Source organism: Elephas maximus, chromosome 1, assembly GCF_024166365.1.
Source record: "Elephas maximus indicus isolate mEleMax1 chromosome 1, mEleMax1 primary haplotype, whole genome shotgun sequence".
Classification (NCBI taxonomy): Eukaryota; Metazoa; Chordata; class Mammalia; order Proboscidea; family Elephantidae; genus Elephas; species Elephas maximus.
In genome coordinates this window covers 212,674,056-212,698,704 of record NC_064819.1, presented here as the reverse complement: position 1 = coordinate 212,698,704, position 24,649 = coordinate 212,674,056, and the positions used below count along the sequence as shown (strand labels likewise).

The window sequence follows — 24,649 nt, the reverse complement described above, 5'->3', positions numbered from 1 at the left end:
CATCCAATATTAAAAAAACAACCAAATATTGGACATAGCTAAATCAATTTATAAATATAGTATGCTCCCTAGAGTCATATTTCTTATAACAAATATGTTTATATCACAAATAACCTAGCATGTTATATTACAGAGTCTCCCACGCTATGAACAGTTTTCAAGTAGTCTCTTCCAGATGCCTCAGAATAAGATTTCATGCATTTAGTCAAAAATTACTCAACAGTCTACTTTTTTCTACTTATTAAAAATGTTGAATTATGTAGTCAACAAGTAATTATGAAAAATGTTCAAGAGTGAATCCGCAGAGCAAGATTAAAAAAAAAAAAATGTTCACTGAAGGGGTGGTGAGATGGATATGGGGATTGCAGCAAAATACCTGGGCTAATCATTGTCATCAGAGAAAATACACAATTAAAATAAACTGAGAGTGGGGGGGGGTTTCCCTGTTGTCACAGCAGTCAATTTGTCTTCTCCAATAGATGTCATAACTACTGTGTTGTCTTACTATAAAAGCTATTCACAAATCTTCATGTGTTCCAGAGACTTTAAAAGATATATGTATTATCCTAATAACAGCAATCATGCCAGAAAAAAAAATCATGATAGACATTTCATGCAAAAAAAGGAAGTATATATTCATCTTCCAATCAGATAACTCTTCCAGCCAGGCATAACTTCCAGAAGGAAACCACTGCCTGCCATGACAGACATGGCATCAAAACAGTGCTCCTTTCTCTATATCTCTTCAATTAATCTTTTTTTTTTTTGACTTCTTAATAACACTGTCTTCAGAATTTCTTGGAGTATATAGAAATGACACTACTTTATCTACTGTATATTAAAAGGTATGAAATACAGGTTTGAAAATATAGATGTTAAAATATAAACTAAATGTTACTTTAGATTCAAGATTATTTCTTAGACTGGTGATGACACAATGGTATATATGCAGAGGCATTTACAATATGGCTGGAGTCCTGCTGATCCTACACACACAATTTCTTTCAGATAGCTGGCATAGGAAGCTAGATTGAGTGCTGGATTGACCCAAATATGCTGACAGTAAGTTTGTTATTCAAATAGGTAAACAAAAATGGGAAACTAATAAGCTAATGAACTAGGAGAGTTATAATTTGTACTTGTAAACTAGGTTTTTAGAACAAATGATTTTAGAACAATTAAGAGTGACTTAATTAACAATTAAGTCCTGACTTGGGTTGCTTGCGCTGGCTTAAGTTTACTATTCATCACTGGAGTGATGTTTCAGGCATAGAAAATATGACTTGGAACAGAAATAATATTTAGTTCAAGAGCTTTTCATGGGAATATAATGGAAAAGGTAGGAAGGTTCATTCTTTGTGGGAATACCTAGGTTGATTATCCATTATATCCTAAAACACTGTTTATGAAAAGTAGCTTAGAAGATAAGATTTTCTTAGTTTATAGTCTGAAGTATCGGATAATAGTCCAGTTGAAAATTATAAGAACTTTACACAGAGAAATAGGAACACTTCGTAAAAGCTGGGAAAATTGGCTTCCAGAAGCTGCCAAGGTAAGTGAAGCTTTTTGAGTGAAGTCTGAAAGAAAGATGATCTTTGTATGAATTACTGTTACCTCCCTAACTCTCTGGTTGTCAGGAATTTATTTCTTCTCTGTCCCATCAAGTGGATTAATAGGTATTTAACTGGAAAACATTATTTTCTCCCTTACCCACCAAAATGACATTTTTTAAAGACACATTTATAGTTTTCTTTTAATTTTCTATATCGCAATTGTAAGTTAAATTATATTGTATAGAAAAATAACAGATGTTATTGATATATTGTAGAACTATATCTGATTGTGAAACAATCTCAACCCTTCCCTCTCTCCCCACCTAGACAACATTCCTGGGGGACTCAATAAGCCTCTTTTGAGTTCAGAGTTAAAAAACTGAATGAAGTGGAGAACATCTTTAATAGTTGTGTCTCTATTTCTTACAGTGAATAAAATGGAATTCTCTAACCTATCAATCAATTCCATGACAACTAACAAGTGAAAAGTAATTCTCTTTTAAATTACTTCAAATCTGATCACATCAAAGAAAAACCCTGATTGTAATACTTTTTTACTCTCCCTTTTAAAAAAGATAATGAAGAGTTCTGAGACATAAGTAGGCAATAGAGTATTGGGAGAAATCAAAAACATTGTTTTCATCATTCTTTTTCACTTTTACTTTCTACTTTATAACAAGTTGTGTTGGTTTCATTTTACAATAAAACCAAAAAAACCAAACCCATTGCCATCGAGTCAGTTCCAACTCATTGGGTCCCTACAGGACAGAGCAGAACTGCCCCATAGGGTTTCCAAAGAACAGCTGGTGGATTCGAACTGATGACCTTTGGGTTAGCAGCTAAGCTAACCACTATGCCACCAGGGCTCCATTTTTTTGTTGTTGCAAATAATGCACCCATGCTTATAACATGCGTAGTACATCTAGGAAAATAACGCGCAAGTGGGTTGCACTGTTGGCAAAAACATATAACGCGTGTATTATTTGCATAAAAATACTGTAATCAAAAACACTGAAGTAAAAGAGTGAGTCAATTTAGTTAAAAAAAAAAAACCTAATAAGCAAATAGTATAGGTAGCTCATGGATGTGGTAATAATTGTTAAGATGGCACCCAAATTTGAGTATACACATTTGAGAATATTTCTACCACACATTAACCTTTGAATATTTTTAAATGCTACAATGAATTTTTTATCAAGAATCATCTCAATTAGATTCTATTTTTCTTTAATGGATTCAAGATAAACCAGTTTAACTGTTTCTAACGTTTCCTTGCTTTGTTGAAACTCCAATCAAAGTTATGACGCAGAGAGAGATGGGCTGAACAAGGCTCTCTTCAAAAATGTCTGAAGTGACATGACTGAGTGAATACAGCCCCACTCCACCAAGTCAAGGACTCTGAAGCATCATATAAATGTTCCTGGGCAGCAGAAGACGTGCCAGTCCTGGAGGGAGACTGCCACAGAGGCTCTTTGTATGTTCATACAAAGACTGAAATACTGAGTTAGAATTATCATATTCCCATCTGCTGGCTGTAGGCCATGTGAAATATGCACTGGAAAATCCAGCTGCTGTTGCTTTCTTGGGGTTGCTGGAATTTTTGCTCCATCATAAATCTCCTTGGTGTAACTACCAGAATAACTATAAACGCTTCTCTGAATTGGTGTCTTTATAACCCTAATGAAATTTATGTCTACATTTAATGTAAAATATTCCATACTTCCAATTTAAATATCCTTACAGAGGAAGTCGATGTAACCCCCAAAGCCAAAGGAAAAAGTGAAGTATGTGGGTTTCTTTATGCTGGGTTTAGGGCCCCTCGTGACACATTACAGATCTCTTTGCCTCACAAGCTAAGTGACAGGGATTAAGAAAATTCCTCTAATATCTCGTATTTGAGAATAATACTGTATTCAAGACAATGGTGTGGTCACCTGATTGGAATGTCCCTTTATTAGAAAAAACCAAAATCACAAACTCTGAATTACCAAAAGGCTACATATGTGGTACATATAGGTAGAGAATCAAATAATAAATCACGTGATTTCCCCCCTGCTCATTTCTTACATTATACAACTGATATAGTTTCAAATTACAAATAATATAAATAGAAAAGTACATAAGAAAAAAGACATAACGTACTGGCAGTTACTTGAATTTTAGTCATTCAAAAATTGATTTATGATTTAGTTGATACATAATCACATTCTCACCATTATTCCTCAACAAATAAAAAACCAAGGGCACTACCATGGAAATTGGTTAAAATGTCCGAAATGCCTGAGTATAAATAGTGACTTCATTGAGATATTAAATGACTGAAGATTATTCAGTGTTTTGAAATTATAAAATTCTTTAAAGAAAAAAAAAAAACTAGCTTCCTGAACAGAATAATCTCACAAAACTATGAAATCTCTAAAAGAACAGTTGTATTCACAGATCTCTATTACAATGCAAACTAATTCCTTTTAATTAAATATCTTTCTCTTAAAATGTCTTTTGAAAGAGATTTTTGTTACAAGGGTAGGAAGGAGAGTAGAACTGAAGGTATATTCATTCCACTGCTCATAAGAACAGGGAACTCAAAGAGTCAAGTAATATTTATATATTTATTTTACTAGTCTTGCAAATGTACAAATACACTTAATGAATCCCAACATCTTGGACAACAAACTTGGTTGGAATAGTAGATACTCTCATCCTTTGAATACAATTTTTTATCACATTAGACATATTACAAATATAAAAGGTGATGATGATATCTTACCATTCTTTTGTTTATCGACTCTGTTAGTAACAGGCATGTTAGTGGAGACAGTGGGTGGTGTAGGACTAGGAGAGTTTACAGTAGCTGGTAATAAAGACGAGAAAGATGTAATTTTGCAAGGAGCACATGACAGTTAATATGGATGAGCAATCTACAATTAATATTTATAGAGGAGGAATGGGAACCATTACTTGGCACTGAACACAACAGCCTCCCAGGTTATAATGCATAAAATGTAGCAATGCTTTCTTACAGCACATTAAGAATCAGTTCACATGGCCTTTGGTGTCATATTGTACAAAATGTCTGGCTCTACCACAGAGAGACTGGAGAAAGGACATTTAGATTCTAAATGCAGGCCTGTCATTGTCAGGCCAATGACCACCCAATGACCACACAATAAATTACTAAACTTTTCTCAGACTTAGTTTTCTGAGTTTGCAAAATGAAACAGTTACAGAAGGCAGTTTAGAGAACCTATCAGCTTGAAGGTATTTAAACTATGTTAGGTCTGCCTGACACTGCGATGACAGAAATAAAATTTTAAAAGAAATGTTATTTCTTCTTGAGAAGATAAATGTTAAAAAAAAAGGGGGGGCGGGAATAAAACACATAACCTAAATCAATCATTTAAAGATACAAATAAGTTTATTAAACTTGATGGATTAAAAAGGGTTTCACAAGAGCAAGCCTTACAGGGGGAGACATTTTCAAAGCATTATGTCATAGAAAAAAAAAAAAAAAAAAAATGGGTTTTCACATTATTAAAACTCTGAAAACTTCACATAATGCTTTAATAATATCTTTCTAAGGGATACTGGAGCAGCCATGTAAGTCGTAAAATAAATGACACACATAATTTAAACTTAGATTATTTTAGGATAACATTTGCATTAGACATACATTTGTATGTACAAGGATCATTTATTTTTGTATCACTCTTAATTTTTAAAAAATTACCCACCTTAAACCCTGGTGGCATAGTGGTTAAGTGCTATGGCTGCTAACCAAGAGGTATGCAGCTCAAATTCGCCAGGTGCTCCCTGGAAACTTTATGGGGCAGTTCTACTCTGTCCAATAGGGTCGCTATGAGTCAGGATCAACTGGACAGCAATGGTTTGGGCAGTGGGTTTTAGAACATTTAAATGATTATGTAGAAAATTACCTTCTAAAAGACTCTCTATAAAATACTGAATTTTTTTATTCAAAACATGTATCCTTAACTAAGATCATTTTCCACTCCCAAGAAATATAAGAATGGGAGATCTTTTTAAAAATCTTTATTTTTCTTTTATTATGAACAATTGATTGTGTTTACATTAATGTAAAATACATCAATGAACATGAAAATTCCTTTTAGACATTTAAAACACAAACCAAAAAAAAAAAAACCCACTGCTCTCAAGTTGATTCTGATTCATAGTGACCCTATAGGACAGAGTAGAACTGCCCCATAGAGTTTCCAAGACTGTAATCTTTATGGAAGCTGACTGCCACATCTTTCTCTCGCAGGGTGGCTGGTGGTTTCGAACCGCTGACCCTTAAGTTAGCACCCAAGCGCTTAACCACTGTGCAACCAGGGCTCTTTTTTTTTAAGACAAAAGAAATAAGAAGTCTTGATACCTGATCCTTTTACATATGAATCAGTATAACAGGTATCTCAGGTTAAAAGAAAAAAAATCACTTCAGATCTTGAACTCAATAAAAATAAGTTTTTTTTTTCCTATAACTATTTTAAAACCACAGAATATATGATATGATGACATCTTCATAGGGTATTTATCAATATATTAGAGAAAGTGTCTCAATAAAGGGCAACAAAGATCAAGCTCTGTTACATCCCCTTCCTCACTTGCCCTACTCACCATCTTGAACCATAAATGAGAGCTTAGGTTTCTACACTTAGTCCCACTTCTAATCTGTCACCTTCATGCTGTGATCCTCTTAATAAAAGATCCAGCTTTTACAAAGGCACGGTCATGATTCTTAATGTGGTACATAGAACATGCCACTTCATAAAGAAGCATTCAGTAGAATAAATAGATGAAAAAGGGTCACAGGTAATTAGAAGGAACAATGATAAAACTAAAGTCTAATATTTATATTATTTAACAATTACTAAAAACAACCCACTGCCGTTGAGTCGATTCCGACTCATAGCGACCCTATAGGACAGAATAGAACTGCTCTGTAGAGTTTCCAAGGTTACATGACTTTAATTACATACTATTTAGCATATAATGATTTAGTACATAATATATAATTAGAACAGTGATAATAATATAATCATTATGTTTTATATTTAATGTAATTATATCAATATTAGCTTAACAGATATATTTCTATCTTAGTATTTAAGTTAAATTTTGCATTATAAATTCTCATACCCTTTTCTTACACTTAATTGAGTATTCAACTTAATTATACCATTTTCCACTTGTTTTAGGGACATGAATATTTCTTTGGAATACCATATGTCAGTATTTATACTGGACTGGTAAAATATTCTTGGTAAGAAATAGAGGGAAAAAATAAAATAAACCCCTATTCAATAGCATATAATCATTATGTTTAAAAAATTCAGTGCTTTATGGAAATGTGGTCATCCAGTGTGTGAATGCCTTCTTTCTCCACACTGTATGTACCATGCACCCACACAACTAAAACACATCCAGAAATTCTTCTGTTTTACTGGTTTCTGGCTTTCCCAGTGAAAGTTAAGATCAAAATCAAAACAATGACAACTACATCATACAAAACAGAAAACAGGCTCCCGAGGGCAACGACGGTTCCCTACCTTGGCAGAGGGTCCCCAGGTCCACACAGCTGGCTAGCTCTGCTGCTGGGAGTGGGATCAGGTAGGAACCTTAATCAACAGAAAGGGGTTAAACAAGTTTGACTTATGATCTGGCAACATTATCCAAACAAAATCCTGAGTCATATGGTTGGTGTACCAGGAGCTAGGGGAAAGTCAACCAGTACTGCTCCAACAACGTGAACGTTGCTTAAGTTCTCTGTGCCTTAAGTTTCCTTAAATGCAAAATAAAAGTGTTGAAATTGCCCTCAAAGTCTTCAATTTTATGGGGCATGCACACATGAAAGGATAAGAAGTAGTATTGCCTCTTAAAGTTTGTGTAAAAACCATGGCGCCTTTTTCCATAATAATTTATATGGTTCTGGTAGAAAATCATACAAATGAAGTAATCAAGGATCCATTTGAAAAGTGAACTTGGATATTATTAATTACTCATCGAAGGCATATTTTTGGTTCATTAGTGCTAGCATATGCTATTTGCAATTCCAAGAGTGTTTTTGTGACTTCAATTCAGTGTCTCTTTTTATCTCAAGCTTTTATTGACACCCTCAGCGGGAAACCAGTTTTGGCCTGATTTTCTACTAGGAATTTTCTATAAGGTGGGTGTTCTCTGTTGTACTACATCTCCCTCTGACAATTAACAAACTTTCACAGACTGAGGCTTGGAGAAGATGGGCTCAGCTTATCACAAAGCATCCTTCACCATTAATAAAGACATGGGAGTGAATACAAATAAATAATTTATTTTGTTTTTAAATTTTAAAGGACATTTCTATAATGGAAACCCTGGTGGCGTAGTGGTTAAGTGCTACAGCTGCTAACCAAAGAGTCGGCAGTTCGAATCCACCAGGTGCTCCTTGGAAACTCTGTGGGGCAGCTCTACTCTGTCCTATAGGGTCGCTATGAGTCGTAATCGACTCGACGGCACTGGCTTTGGTTTGGTTTCTATAATAGTGATTTTATCCTAATGTTTAAACATTTCCTCAAACTTTCCTGTGAGAACAGCACATGAAGAAAGAGCAAGTTCATGAGCTAACAAACGATGTCTAATTAGGTAAATGAATGTATAAAGGCAGAAAGCAATCCAATGGTTTAACGGCATTATCAGCAGGCATAGTTTTGTCATTCTTGATAGCCTTAGGTACCTGGCCCATAGAAGGAATCATATTGTGTAAGACAGGTCCAATCCTACGGGCAGGTCTATGATGTTAACTGTCCAACCAACCAAGCTTTGCCTGTTCATTCTATAAACATTGACTCGCTGCCTACATTGTGTAAGGCACAGGGGCTAGAAGACAGTATTGCTCGTCTCAGGGAGCTCTTGTCTGGTAAGTCAGAGAGGTATGAGTGGGAGGTAATAGGAGATGATTTCACACTTCTCTGAGTACTGTAAATGAAGTGCTCAGTGGGTGATAGTGACCTAAGGAAGGAAGTGATCAGAGAAGGGTAAACAGGAAAACAATCAAAAAGAAGGAGACCTGTGAGGCATATGAGCAGTCACTATACTGAATAGGGGTTAGGTAGAAGTAATACTAGCAGACAGAATACCTGCAACCTGTGCCAAGGAAGCACTGCAAAGTTCTGGGAACCCAAGTAACTTGGCATTGCTGGCATATCGTAATTGCAGAAAATTGGTAGGAGGTATGGAGATATTGGTAATGGGTAGCTTGTAAAGGGCCTGATTAGAACGTAAGCACCAGCAGTTCAAGGACCCTGTGTCTTTTGTCACTGGTGTATGGCCCACACATAGTAGGTGGGTGCTCAATCTTTACTGAAAAAATTATTGAGTACATTATGAATGACTCCTCAAATTTAGAACTCTGTCTTAACGTCAGTGGGAAAAAAACGAAGGGAAGTTAGGTGAGAAAGTTGGATTCATATTTTAGTCATTTTTCATGTACCACAACCAACTAAAATGAAGAGATATAGGAAGCAGGAATGACACTAATATTTCAGGTTTGATATCACGAGTACAATGAGGATGGAAAGAAAGAGACAGATACAAGAAATCTGAAGATAGAATTGTAAGATTTAGTGACTAACTGGAGAACAGGAAAAGAAAATGAACACCAGAAGATATCTTCATGGTTTCTAACTTAAGAAACGGGCACATTATGGTATCATTAAAGATAGAAAATACTGGAGGAAGAGCAGACTCAGATGTGGTACGGTAAACAGTAAGTTCAGACGTGGAAATTGGTATCTGTGTGACATTTAGATATATGGATTGTTGTACATGTTTTTGAAAAAAGTCTAGCCAGGAAATACTCAACAAAAGCTATAGATGTGTCTGGGATCTCCAGGGCTAGAGGGCAGATTAAAAAGAGAACAGATGGAACCACGGAGACTCCTATATTTAAGTATCAGATATACTTAAACAAGCTAAGGACTTGAGAAGGTAAAGGTGGAATTGTAGAAGGTGATATTGCAGAATTCCAGTGAAGGATGTTTCATGAAGGGCGTGGTGACATCAAGTAGAAAGGTCAAAAATGCTAAGGACTGAGAAGACCTTTAGTTTTGCAGTTGGAATTCTGGTAGTAGCTCTAGAGAGATTAGTTTAAGTAGTGTGGGAGTGATGAAATGTAGACTGCCAAGGTTTAAGGAAGAAGAGACAGCATGGCTATGAAAGGAAGCCGAGAGATAGGGAGGTACCTAGAAGGGGATTTTTTAAAGATTGATGTCTTAACCAAGTACACTATGGGAAAAGAGCCCTTGAGGAAGCAGAAATTGAAGCTACAGAACCAGCCTCAGACAAAACTGTGGTATAATTTTATCCTGAATGTCTTCTGCCCATTATTTTGTCCCCATCGTACTTAACGTAAACCCTTTTCTTGCAGAATCTCATTTCTTCAAAAGATACTTATATTTTAGTAAGGGACTACTGAAAACTAAAGAGCCTTTAGAACTCAAAAGGACCAATGAAATCTCAGCCACTGTGACATGCAGCAGAGGAGACCCTAGGATGGTGTTTCTGTACTTCTCAAATTACACACAGTGTTGGCAGTCAGAGGCTCCCTAGGCCATGTCTGGCACTGATACAGTATCTCTGGAAGACAAAGGGAGATAAGGGGACCAAGGTGTGAGAAAGTTTTTAGGCTAATGAGATTTCTACTATAGTATATTAAAGACCTTAGAGGTGGAAATAAGGAATGAAATCAGAACAACTATTATTTGGAGACATTTTACAAGTATCTTTTATATTTTACAATTATTATAAGTAAAATTATTTCTGGAAGTGATTTATGCTCATAAGGAGTTAGGGCATCTTCAAAGAAGAAAATACATTATAAAGGGTTTATCTTTTTATTATTTAAAAAATGATTTAGGAATCTAAAAACCATATACCCAATGATTTGGGGGCCAATAATAATCCAAATTTTACAGCAGGGAAGGACAAAACTGCAATAACAGAAAATGAATGAAAGGGTAGGAATCCAAAAGCTGATAAAGCCTTAGGAACTAGGTGTAAAATTCTGGAAGTAAAAATAAAAGAACAAATCCAAAAATTTTTAGTACAGAATAACAAAGTTGGGTACGTACGAACCAAGCCTTATCTCTACACCACAGTGGCTAATAAACAGAAGTGCTTAATAAATGCTTGTTAAATAAATGTGACTTGTTTGAACTTGGACTACTCACTGGGTTATACTGTACCACTCCTCAGGAAAGAGCAATCATCAGTAAAATAAATAAAAATGGTACAGAAGGTACTGTCTGTTCTTTGTGAAAATTGATGGACATTAGCCAGTATCTAAATAAACTTGAATCATAACACACGCAAATACTTGTACCTATAATTAAAGGGTCCACTAAGGCAACAGTCTATCCAAAGGGGTCTTAAAACTAAATGTTTAATAAAACTGTTCTAAGAAAAATAATGTTGCTATAAAATTTTTAAAAACTGCTAAATAAAACATTTCCTTTTGAAAAAAAGAACTGGCAAGAAAAGATTAACCATGTAAAAAAAAAACAAGCCTGTTGAAACTTCCTTAATTAAGGTATATTCCCCAAATATGATTAGAAAAGTATAGGGAAAAAAACCCAACTTTGAAAATGCTGAAACACTTATTAATAATAAATATAACTTATTATTAAGGCTAGGATAGTTAATATTTGACATAAATGACAGGGCATTTTAATATTAAATGCAGTCAGTTCTGTCCACTGTCTTATTTGGCAATTAGTCCTTGGCAAAGCTATTAATTTTCTATCACAAGTTGACCCTGAAATAAATGTTTACATTTAACCATCACTGTCAGCCCAAAAGAATATTAGGAATGAAATTCTATTTTCCCATTGGTTACTGTACTGACCATTAGTTTGTTGGAAATTACTGTTACACCAAACGGCAAGCTACAATGTTTTGGAAAAAAGAAAGGTTAAAAAGTTAATAGAGCACACTTTTCTTCTTTTTTTAATTGAAGTTCTGCTTAGCTAACAGGCCTAGATATGATCTCTGTTACAGGTATTTCCTGTCAGTTAATAAGTGACTTGGGTTCTTCAACTCCCAAAGCTGATGATTAAGCAACAGGAAATTCCCCCATTATTACTCCTGCAACACATTCCAGGATATCTGAATGTACAGAATGGGGGTGGGTGTTCAGTGTCATCTTGGAATGTCTAGAAGGCCACAATTAAAATTAAAGGGAGTATTTTACCACAATAAAAATAAATAAATAAACAAATGGACTCAAATATATGGACTCTGGGAACTCTGGTGGCGTAGTAGTTAAATGCTACTGCTGCTAACCAAAATGTGAGCAGTTCAAATCCACCAGGCGCTCCTTGGAAACTCTATGGGGCAGTTCTACTCTGTCCTATAGGGTTGCTATGCATCAGAAGCGACTCAATGGCAATGGTTTTTTGTTTTGCTTTTATATTGACTCTGTTAAGGTTGTGCTTCTCCATTGATTGAAATCTCTTTGGAACCAATGGATGATTAAGCTACGTGAGTGAGCATGTATTTGATGCATCCTGGGTTTGGGAAAGGACTCTTAAGGACAATGTTAAAGAAAATGGGAGGACTTCCAGATAAAGACACTGGACAAGGAGACAGCAGACGTGTGTTTTAGCCCACCTATTGCCTCGGGTCCGGACAAGACTTTTATTTTTGTCGATGCTTCGGTTTTCTGTCTATATGAAGAGAAGGGTGTGCCCTAGATTGGGACTCCCAAACATAAATGCTCGGAGGGGCCAGAGGCAGTCTAAAGCCAGAAATGGGGCTGACATGTGAAGAATAGGGGAGTGGTAAAGGCTATGGTAAACTAGAAAGCCCCTTCAAAAGCAGCAGTCTCTACCTTGCTATCAAATCTTAGATTGAGAGAGAATATTGGGGAACATTCATAGTGCTTATAAAACTCTTTAGTCTCCCTCTGGAATAGGGTCATGGTCTACCCTCTCTCCAACAACCGACAAGGAAATATCTCTCAAATGATGTCACTAGTAGGTTGCTCAACATGTGCGCAGTGCTGCAGGCCACACAGAGAGATGGGCGACCCACATGGACAGGTAGGTAGGTAACAGGAGCTCCCCAGGCTGGAAGGATGGGCACAGGCTCAAGAAGCTGGGGAGATGGTCTCAGGTTTTCCCAATTTGTTCAAAGTGTTGTAAACGAATTTCTGATAAAATTTCCTCCAAAGTCAAAGACAAATTACTGTTGAATACAAGGCCTCTTCTTCCCTCTTTTATTGAAAGTTATTTCTGTGCCTAAAGAATATATATTATCAACAGCTTATATCTAGTTACATGATCTTCAAAATCAATAATGGAGATGCTACTTTTTAATCAGTCCTATAATAAGAACTTCCAGAATTAACTACACACATAGAGAAAATCTCATGGAGGTCTATTTTTAATTTAATTTCTGTTGCATAGAATTATTTCTCTAAATATTTTGCATTCACCCATTTCCAATAATATCACATATAAAGTTTCTCAAAGATCAACCAAAAAGAGGATTTGAAACAAATGACAAAAGCTCATTTTCAAACCAATGGAGGAAAAACTGCAAAGACAAAATTGATGATGGATTATCATGATTTTTCCATAAAATCAACAGTTTTAATATTTAACACTGGCTGGATAAATATCATTCTTTTAGGTGGTGGTTGTTTATTTAAATAATGAATTGCAATTTCATTCCAGAATGATAAAAATTAGCTTATTACTATGTTGCTTTTGTGATTAAAAACAGTAACTTCTTTATATATTAATTTCTTCTAATGGTTCCTATCCCACTGCTAACATTTCTATTTCAGAAATGATAATTTATACATAACTGCTATGTTAGTGATAAACTGTGTGAAAATTTGTGAAATAGGGAAAACTTAAGAATGGTATGAAAGGTTGAAAAGCTTTTATTAACCAAGGCTTGTAACCAAAGTATGCTATGAAGGTCTGAGCAAATCACATTTTAAAAATTACAGTAGCTCATTAGTAACAATTGTGTGTGTGTGCAGATAAAATTTCTTGTTGGCAAATACATTCATAAAACAATCCTGAAAGAAATGGGTGAATATGCCACAGACTTACCGCAGCTCAGGTTGTTTTCAGCCTTCAGAGCTAGGGTTGGGATATTCCAGAAATCATTCTGCCAGTCAACCACGTTCCCTTTCACATTACAACTGAGGTTGGAGAGGGTTTTGGAATTCATAGTAAAATTCCAAAGTCGAAAGTTATAAATGTCCCCTTTTAGAGAGGCAATTTCATTTTGATTGGAGCCCAACAATAATTTCCCATTCCCAGGAATAACTTTGCTAATGGTAGAATCACATGGAACTATTTCATAGTTTCTCTTGAAACTGACACCAACAGAGCCCAAGGAATTATTCCAAACAATGCAGAGCTGCTCAAAACTTTCTGTGAAAATGTCTTCATTTTCCTTGACAGGTAATACACTATTAAGGGAACATTTCAAGCCAGAAATAGTTAGAAAGTAGTCACGCTGGTCCTTTCCAAAACTGAGCAATTGTGTGAAGGATGCATCTGAGTAGGAGAAAGCTGTCCAGTCATTGTCTTCATTGCCAATTTTGGTTGCTTCAAAGCAGAGTGAGAAAGCACTGAGCTCTGGAATGGAGACACTTTTTGCAACAGATACCTGGTAAGCATCTAGTGTCTGGGGCAAAACGACCTTTTGATTCCTTAAGGACACGGCAACTATAAGAAAACATAACAGCAGAGAGAGAATGTTAATTCCAGAACATTGCCTAATGAGATGCAAAAAGTCTAATATACCAGACCACTCCATCACTCTCTACTAATTAATGTTTTACTCATCCTTTGCCATCATTCTCCTTTATTTCTGTGTCTACCCTCTCTATCATCAACCCACTACCAATAGTATTATACCAATAGAAGGAAGAATAAAAGATACATTTATTGCTACTGTATGTGTCAGGCATTGTTGAATGCTTCTATAAGCATTATCACATACAGTCCCTCACACAATAACTCTGCATATTAAGTTATCGCTGTCTCCATTTAATAAATGAGGGAACTGTGATTCAGGGAAGTTTAATGTCGTTAGGTATTAAGCAAAAAACCTAGGATTCCAAGTTATTTTGCCTGACTCCAAAGGCCATGGACATTCCCTTATAACACACCGACCTCTTACTTAATTTTAAATTTTTCTACTCTCTACATACACTAGTAACTCTATGATAAAAACACAGTTTTAAAAAATCAAAAATTAAAAAAAAATTTTATTAAATTGTATCCAAAAGGATATTTAGCAATATGAATCCAGTATTCTACATGCATTAAAAATCAAAAAGTGCAGAAGGAATTATATCCATCAACATTTTATTAGTGGTAATGGCTGGGTGGTGGATGTATAAACCTATCGCCGTCAAGTCGATTCCTACTCCTAGTGATTCTATAGGACAGAGCAGAACTGCCCCACAGGATTTCCAAAGAGCAGCTGATGGAGTCGAACTGCCAACTTCCTGGTTAGCAGCTGAGCTCTTAACCACTGCACCATCAGCTTGCTTCTATTTTTTGTTTCCAAATTTTCTATATTTTCTAATTCTTAAAATATTACTTAAAAAATTAAAGCATGTATGTTTTAATTAACCACACATATACCTGTAGTCCATCACACAGTAAATAACTCCATAAGCAAAACACACAATTGACACTATTAACGACTAGCCACTGTCATAGTTGTGTCTCTCATTTCAGTTTTCTCTTTTTGTACATGGCATCTATTTAAGAAGCTCATGAGTTAAAAAAAAAAAAAAGTATAACTAAACCTCATAGCCTTGAATCTTGAAAAAGTTTTCCTTAACCAAAGACAGGTTTTGGAAATAATAAGATCGTTTAAATGTTATTATGTGCAGAATCTGGAAATCACATTTTAATAAAAATATGCTTTATTTCCTTTAATTAATCATTTTCAGGGGATTTTCCTTGAGTTACATTATTAGCTGGTTATTAATAGGTCTTTTTATTTTAATTTACAGACTAATTTTCTATCTTTGTCCCTTCGCAGAGTGCTTTAAAAGGGCAACATCTTAAAAGCCCAAAATAAATGGATTTCTAAATACGGATGTTTTAAATTATCAGTGGAGACATGTTAGAAGTACAGATTTTAATTATTATCAGTGGAATATCTATTGTGTATCCCAAACAGCCTTTAAATATTCTGCATATAAACAATATAAAAGAATTCAGCTCTACTGTAACCAGGTTTTGCATCTGGTAACTGTATACTGCTAATGAGAATGCTCCAAAAATATTAACAGATTCTTGCCCTCAAATCCTAATCATAATCATTCACACTCACATAAAAGAGCATAACCCTGTCTTCTGGTTCTTGTGTTTACTGTAGAACATGTTAAATGAAAGCAGAAGGTTGGCGCCGCCTTTGGTTTACATACCTCTGGTGTAGCTGGCATTGAAACCCTTCTTCTGGATGCTAAAGTCACTTGAAAAGGACACATGCATCTCATTTGCACTTGAGTTAAATGACAGGCCTTTGGCAGTTGCTCCACAAAATTTAGTCTGGCTCTCTCCATTATCAAGGGATAATGAGTCATAAATGCAATTGGGAGCTTCTTCAATGTCGAAGTCATTAAACGTTATCTGAATGATGTAGCCGGTGGGGGCCCGGAGGGTCCACATACAAGCCTGGCTGTTAGGGTAGTCGTTAGGATAGCATGGAGAAGTAAAGGTCCCAGAAGGGTTGGACAGGTCGACCCTGCAGTTGGCACATCCCCACGCTGCTGGCCAGACAAAAGAGAGACAAAGGCTGGGATCAGATGCGTACAATAAACCAACCATACCACACATTGGGGACTGTCATCAAATGGTAAACATTTAAAAATACCAAAATACAATAAGGAAAACGAAACCATCTCAAGGAGAAAGAGATACACCAATAGAGCAACAAAAAAGTAAAAAAAAAAAAAAAAATTTTTTTAGAACAATGATTCTTAAACTTGGGGGTGGGTGGGAAGTTACATACTGTGAGAATCTGATGAAAGCTATGAGAAATCTATCCCGTAAAATACAGATGAATCACCACACTCTGCATACAATTTCGGGGAATAGAGAAGACCTCAGGAGCCAACAATGGATTACACATAGATCCATAGATCTGGGCTAAGAATCCCCACCTACTCTAGAGAACAACTGAACTGGAGCAGAGGAGAGGGGTACAGAACCATAAAGGTAAAGCTCAGTTCAATATTTCAAAATCACAGGCATAAAGGAAGAGAAACTCTTGGGATATAAATGTTTAAACACAATGCTACCACTCAAAGCAATACGCAGGTTATCTTCTGGCAGATTCTAATTTTCTAAAATTCAAATCAATAGCATCACCTTGTATGTGTGGAATATTTATAGTTTTGAAAGTACTTCCACTTATCTCATTTGTTTCTCATCGCTGATAATTATGTACTGGTGTGATTATCTCATTTACTCATTTGTGTAATAAATATTTATTGCATGCCTGCCAAGTGCCAGGCACTATTCTAAACAGTATATACCAATGAGCACAAAAGACAAAGTCTATCTCAATGATGCTTACACTTCAGTCTTGGATCTGAAGACAAACAAATAAAAATACAAGAGAATGACAGACAGGGATAAGAAGTATGAAGGAAAGTAAAGCAAGGCACAGAGTGTGTTATGAGATGGGTGGAACACTGGGGTCCTTAGGGAAGGCTTCTCTGAAGAAGTGCCATTTAAGTAGAGATGCAACTGAAGTGAGGTGTGGGCTATGAGCACATCTAGGGGAACAGCATTGCACGCCAAGAGAACTGCAGAAATAAAAACCCATTTGTAAATTAATGTTGGTTTCTCTCATTGAACTATAACTTCCATGAGGGCAAGGGTAATGTCTCCTTTGCTCACCTCTATATTCCTAGTGCATAAGGTACATTTGCAATAAGTATTAATTGAATACATGTATGAAAGAACCTTCTCACAGAGGAACATGTTTTTATCCCATTTTCACTGATGAGAGCAATAGGGACCTTCTCCCTTATTGTTTATCTAAGGCCTAGCTACCAGCTGGAACCGGAAACCAAGGTCTGTCTTCCGGTCTAGTCGTGTTTTTGCAATTAATATTCACCTTGCTTTTAAATCTTTGTAAAATGAAGGCACTAATCTCATTTACCCAACATTCTGGATAAATAAGCTGCCCCAATGGTGATGCTTAATAAAATATTGTCAAACCATGTTAACCGAAATCATCCTAAATTTGTTGTGTGCCTCCCTCTCCTATGGAGTTGAGTAGAATGAAAATGCAATTACTTTTCCTGAAAAAATGGTAGTTATTACAAATATTATTATTCTATGATAGAGTGATGTATTTAAGGACTCACTGGATGGGTTAGGCTGCTCAAGTTAGGTTTTTCTTCTCTTGTGGCTGCCTTGTGTTATACACTGTTTGTCTTGCCCAACTCTGCTCCCCATCCCTTCTTTCCAATTCTCTTCCTCTGCTCTTCCTCCCTAGGTCTCTGACATCTCATACAGGGCAAAGGTGGACAAAGGAAACAAATTAGGATCAGAATCAGTTGCCATATGTCTTCTCTTATCCTTTCAGAGAGCACCATGTTCTTCTCCTTTGCAGCAGATGTGTTACTTCCCTTTGTGAGGCTATTTGATTATTGACTCTCTTCTACCATTAGTGCATAAGCTCCACTCACACAGGAGATATTCACCATCCTACTCCCCAGCACCCCACAGCACGTCTGGCAAATAAGAGGTCTTCAGTGAAGATTTATAAAACAAATGATTAAATGAGTAGTTTAAATGAATGGACACATACCTAAGTTAAAGACTGAATAAGCACAGTGTATGACATATTCCAGTAAATTCTAAGATTGAGAAAAAAGGTAAAGAGTGTGTGAGCACTAGAACATCTGTTTGGACTGGAATCGGGGCTCTTTCTTCCAATTATTTCACTCATAGAACAGGACTGAGAGCCTCTCTGACCAGTTTAGTTTCTTGTTACTGAATCTGGGCTCAGAAGAGAGAACTAATTCTACCCACATAACAATAATGTATCTAGTAATAGGCACTTAAAAAAGGAAAACAAGACACAACAACGTGCCTTATCCTAACATGTAGGCAGGCAGAGGCGTTTCTTCCAAAATGAGATGTCATTCCCTAGATCCAAGACCCAAGTAGTGTTCGTAACCCCCTTTACCTGATATTTTTGCCAAATCCCTCCCTATGAGCTGAATGAAAGGGATAAACAAATGGAATATATAAGTAAAGGGATAAATAAAAAGGGGAAAATCAATTGGACTGATAACACTATGTAATCTTAGGCAAGTTAATCTCTCTGTGCATTGGTTTCACCACCCTTACCCTGGTGATAGCAGCACCCACCTGCCCAGGTTGTTGGGAGGACAGAATAGGTTAATACTGGAAAAACCTGGGAGCAGTGTCTGGCACACAATTATCATTATTTAACTGTTCACTTGCTTGGTAAACTAGAGGGTCAGTGAAAAAGAGGAAGGTCCGCAACAAGATGGATTGACACAGTAGTTGGAACAATGGGCTCAAACACAGCAACGATTGTGAGGATAGCACAGGACCAGGCAACATTTCATTCTGTTATACACAGGGTCACTACGAGCCAGAACTGACTCAACAGCACCTAACAACAAGACTTGTTTGTTATCACTAATTATTATTATGACACAAAATCTCTGTATCAACAATTTAATAGAGGAAAACAGCACCGCACATCAGTAGAGTATCTTTCCCCCAGACACTCATTAGGATGGAAAAGGGGAAAGGGAACACAACCATAACATGCACACACAAAAAAAATTGAAAGCATTTTTCTAATTGGCTCTCATCTATAGTAGCCAGAAAGATCCTCATAGCATTTAGTAATAGAGCTATTAAATAGTAATTATTAGCTGACTTGGATAAAACAGCAGTTAAGCTAGGTACTGTATCATCATCATGTTTATTACACTTCACAGTAAAGGGCTTTCACCTATATTATTCCCTTTGACATCAGAACTCCCCTGGGAATTGCTACTTTCTCCATGTTTAGATGAAACAAATGAGGCTATTACAGATTACATAATTTTCTCAAAGTGATGCATCTAATTGATTGCAGAACCAAGTTTCAAACTAGCTCCTCTGAAAGTAAATCTAATATAATTTTTTTTGGGTGGGGGGGGAGTTGCCACAATTAAACAGAAGACAAAGAACGAAGTGGTAAATACCAGTACTGTTTTAAGAGGTATTTTTAATAAGGCAATTTCTTAAACATAGTGTTATCACCATAAAGTTAACATTTTTTTAAGAAACTAAATATGAAATATTTTAATTGAGAATGTTAGGCACTCTGGAACACAGGGCTTTGGATTTGTCTGTTTGGAGCAATCAAATGTCACTGCTAATTAATTCTTCCATCATGAGCTAGTCTGTGAAGATATATGATCAATCTGTTCTCTCAGAGGCAGAGCTATTTAAAGACAGAGGTATTTCAGTTCACTGAATGAAGCCTTGGAAAAAACCAGCATTAACGTATCTTTTAGAAGTTACCCAACTCAAAGCATCTGGCTCAGATGTTTTCAAAGACAGCTACGATAACATATTCATACCTATAATTTATAACAGCAAAGCTTTCAGGTTACCCAACCAAACATAAAACCAATTTCCACCCTCAGCTCTTACCTATGCATGAGAATATTTAGTATTACTTTCTTTATTCATGCATATTTTCATAAAGGTTTATTCTTCAATAAAACTCAAATCTCAACAGGAAAACCTCCCAGTCATGCCAAAGCCCAACTCAATTTATAAAAAAACATTTAGATACACCTTTAATAATCATTATCTGTGGCTTCCTTATCTCAGAGATTTGAGTTCTTACTCCACCCTTGCCGCACGTACTTTCTGTAAAGTCCAATACCGTGTTTTTAAAATTATTCTAAAACAGAAGTTTTGGATTCCATAAGATAAATAAAGATAGAAATCAATTTTAACTGCTTTCAACATGAATCTGTTATGGAGTAATTGTCTTTGCTACACAGTGTTAAACGGGTCAACATTAAAGCCTCTAAATTAAATCTTGTTCTTTATTTAAAATGGGAATGAAACTGTCTCTAATGGATGTGATGGAAACTGGCTGGTGAAGATTGTCTCCAGAAAAGTTAACTAAGTCACCTGCTCAGTTTGCATCTATTCAAGGTTATTGTTAAAATTACTGATGTGAACCTAATAAGCTATAATGAGTGAAGGGCTCACTTGTGGCTTAAAAAGGTTTAAAATATTCCGTAACCTTGGTAGTGTCTAAAGATTAAACCTAAGGGCCAGCAACTGGAGAATTCTAGGACCAGTTCTAGTGTCCAAATCTTTACAGAGCCAGGACAACCACACCATTTCTCTAGATCACGTAAAGCACTGCCAGATGTAACATCATTGAAATGTAAAATATAAATAACGTTTAGACACTGGCACGTATTAAATGACTGATAATATACAAAGTAAGTAAGTAAATTTAAGTGATTCCAGGCCACTATGCAGATTTTTCAGGATGGAAAGGAATCTGACGACAATCTGGCCGTGACATCTGCGATTCTGTTAATGTGACAGACTTGGCACGCGTCCTCACCCTCCTTCATCACTCCTCCTCAAACTCTGCACTCAAAGATAGCATTTCCATGTAGGGGAGGGTCACTTCTAAACCAGGATTAAACCAGTTGCTGTTGAGTCGATTTGACTGGTGGCAACTCCCCGTGTGTCAAAGTATCACTGTGCTCCACAGGGTTGTCAATCACTGATTTTTCAGAAGTAGATCTCCAGGCCTTTCTTCTGCAGTGCCTCTGGAGGGACTTGAAACTCCAACCTTTTGGTTAGCAGCTGATCTCGTTAACTGTTTGCACCACCTAAGGGCTCCTTAATAAGGGTTATAGTCATTCTAGTCTCCCGTTAGAAAACCAGCAGTCACCCAAAGATATCAGTTCAATCCCAAACCCCTCCTTAAACACTGCAGGGTCAACCAGAAAACTGTCTGATTTCCCTCTGTGATGGTTCAACCTCCAAATGTTCTTTGGAACTACCATCAATAGGAAGCTACTGCAATGACTTAAGCATGAGTTCAAAAGGGTATGACTTTACTTGAATTAATTAATTTTGACATAGATAGAAAACTAACAAAATGTTTAACTGAAGGTTTCTTGGTGATGCACCATTAAGCTGGAGGCACCATTAAGCTTGACAATTTTTAGAATCTCTGAAGATATTCACATGAACCACACCCTCAAACACATTTCTGTCTTCTGTAATATTGCTAAAAAAGGTCTGGTCTTTCCATAATCACCTTGGCATGAGAACCTTCCATATTTAACTGCAAAAGATAATACTTGCTGAAGACCCAAACAAGTGAACTGTTGTAAATCCTTCTAGAGTCAGCTTTTTATGTAGACATATATCCCTTGCAAAAGGATTAGACACACATAGCACATGTGCGTGCATACGCATATACACACCCACACACAATTTCATGGGAAACTGTTCTCTCTTAAGCAGTCGTTAAGTCTTTCTCCAGCTGTTAAAAAAAACAATCTAAAGGCAATGGAATTTTATTTTTTTAAGTTTAGTAGTCTATCACCTACCTCCTGGCTAATTCATTCAAGTCCCTTATTCCCTTTTACATTCTTGCTCTGCAAACCCCCAACTCTGGATTAATCTAGCCAGTGGACCTTCTTGTTCTCTACCACAGTTTTCTGAGCACTACTGGAAAAGAATTCACAAAGCCGTGCAGATTACTTATCCTAAAGAGGTTTCCATTTTTATCTCACTCACCTTCTGCAATAGCTGATGCCTCTAACCACTTCCTGTTTCTTCAGAGTCTCTCCACTCACAGTTCCCTATTTTCTCCTTGTTCTCCTCCTACACTTCCCTCCGCCCCCTCTGAGGCTCCCTTCCTGCTTGTCCTCACAATCCTCACTATTCTAAGTGTAGTCCTAAGACCAGCAACATCAGCATCACTTGGTAGCTTGTTAGAAATGCAGAAGCGCCCAAATCTACTAAACAAAGTCTGCAATGTAACAAGATCTTCACATGTAGGTGATTCATAAGCTCATTAAAATTTGAGAAGTTTTATATGAAGGCGATTCATCAACACACTAAAATTGGAGAAGTGCTCCATTAAATAACAATAGTCCACGGAAGCCACTCACAATCTCCACGCCTACACCTTCTGCCAAGAGGATCTGACTCCTCCCACAGCTCCTGCTGTCATATTTGTATCACTTGACCCATGGGTGGACAGCTGACCTGAGGGGAACCTAATCATGGACTTGACTAAATCAATCAGTCTCTCTCTTTCTCTGGGAATCTGAAGCTAGAGACACAGAAAATTTATGCAGAGAATGATGAACAACAGAATGCTGAAGCTACATCAACTCAAAAATAGCACCTGCTTTTGCCACTTAAAAACACAGGAAGCTGATGGACAGAGAAAAGAGAAAGTGTGGAGAACAGAGAGAGGAAAGAACACCGGACCCTTGAGAAATAACCACCCCCCCCCCAAAAAAAAAGACCCAGTGCGCTCATAGAGAGTTTAATTCCAGACATTTCACATCCGGTAGTCAATGGGAGAAGCTGTGTGGCTTCTTAAACATACCTTCCCAGTTTTTCGCTCAATCCAGTTTTAGTGGAGTTCTGTTCCTTGCAACCAAGCGTGCCTCAAGCCAATATTCTGCAAGGCTCTCCTCTCTCTACACTCACTCTCTTGATGGTTTCATTTGAGCAAAGCCTTCAATATGTCCAAATGCTGATGACATGTATGTTCTACTGTGCATCACACCCACACGTGTGAATGTCTACCCAACATCTCTACATGGATATCACATGACCCATTAATGCAACCACCACTCAAAAAACAATTTGTTTTTATTCTCCTTATAACTATTAGGAGCATGACCATCTAAAGCCATCCGAGCTAGGATTCTGAATATCCCTTCTCTTCTCCTTCTCCCACACCATTTCAAATAGTTTATCAAGAGCTGTGGCGTATAATTTATTAAATATACATGACTGCTTAGTTTAAGTTTCTCATCTTTTCCTTCTGGGACAATTCCAAAAGCTCAAAAACTAATCTCCTTGTCAATAGTCTTGATACCTCCAACTCATCCTACAAGAAAAGATCTACCTAAAATGTAAATGCAGGTATTCAAGTATGTTTTCTCTAACTCAAAATCTTCACTGGGGTCTTACAAGCACAGCTCTTTTTCATGACACAGACCAAATCAAAAACCAAACCCACTGCCGTCAAATCTATTCAGACTCTGAGCTATCACATAGGACAGAAGAGAACTACCTCAGAGGTAGGGTTTCCAAGGAGTGGCTGGTGGATTCAAACTGCCAACTTTCTGGTTATCACCTGAGCTCTTAACCTCTGTGCCACCAGGGCTCCATGATTCATATAGCATTCCATATTTGCCAGGTGAAAGCAAAATAATCAAATTAGTGTTTTAGCACAGTTATTTTTAAAACCTCACATACATAAAAAAAAAAAAAATGGAAGGATGGCATAGGACTAAGCAGAATTTTATTCTGTTGTACATAGGGTCGCTATGAGTCAGAACCAACTTGATGGCACCTAACAAGAACATACATAAAAAAGCAGAGAACTACCAGTGAGCAAGACCCTTTTAAGAACACTGCAGCCTAAAACTCCAAAGTACTTGACAAATGCCAAGAAGACAAAAGACAGCTACCTCGACAGCTTGTTTGTGGCAAGTGTACAGCAGTCATGGTAGTAAAAAAAAAGGGAAGATTAATTCTACAAGAACTCACTGAAGCAAAGCCTAACTGTTTGTTGGTGGGTAAGATATAAAAGCAGCAAAGTGACCAATCAGGTGTTTGTCAAAGGTCTGTCTTGCTCCGATCTTGTGTAAGTTGTCTTTAATTTCTCTGATCTCTTGTGTAGTTTCCTAAAGGCAGACTGAGGAAGCTACAGAAAAGTAAACACCCACCTAATGTTCACTAGAGAAAAAAATGTTCACTTTACTTGAGAATGTCACAGAAAAT

At 36.6% G+C, this 24,649-nt stretch overlaps 1 protein-coding gene across 10 annotated transcripts in view; it reads right to left on the bottom strand.

The window, feature by feature from the left end:
- The window catches only part of ADGRG6 (adhesion G protein-coupled receptor G6), a 160,325-nt gene that overhangs the window by 62,194 nt on the left and 73,482 nt on the right, over window positions 1–24,649 (bottom strand). For 4 of the 10 annotated variants that reach the window (XM_049902398.1, XM_049902389.1, XM_049902369.1 and 1 more), the window contains exons 3-6: window positions 16,012–16,356; window positions 13,667–14,290; window positions 7,118–7,186; window positions 4,321–4,404 (exon numbers count right to left, since the gene is read on the bottom strand). In XM_049902398.1, the coding sequence (XP_049758355.1) occupies window positions 4,321–4,404; window positions 7,118–7,186; window positions 13,667–14,290; window positions 16,012–16,356 (1,122 nt within the window). The remainder of the gene's footprint in view (window positions 1–4,320; window positions 4,405–7,117; window positions 7,187–13,666; window positions 14,291–16,011; window positions 16,357–24,649) is intronic. The other 6 variants (XM_049902374.1, XM_049902406.1, XM_049902394.1 and 3 more) reach the window with 3 other exon arrangements.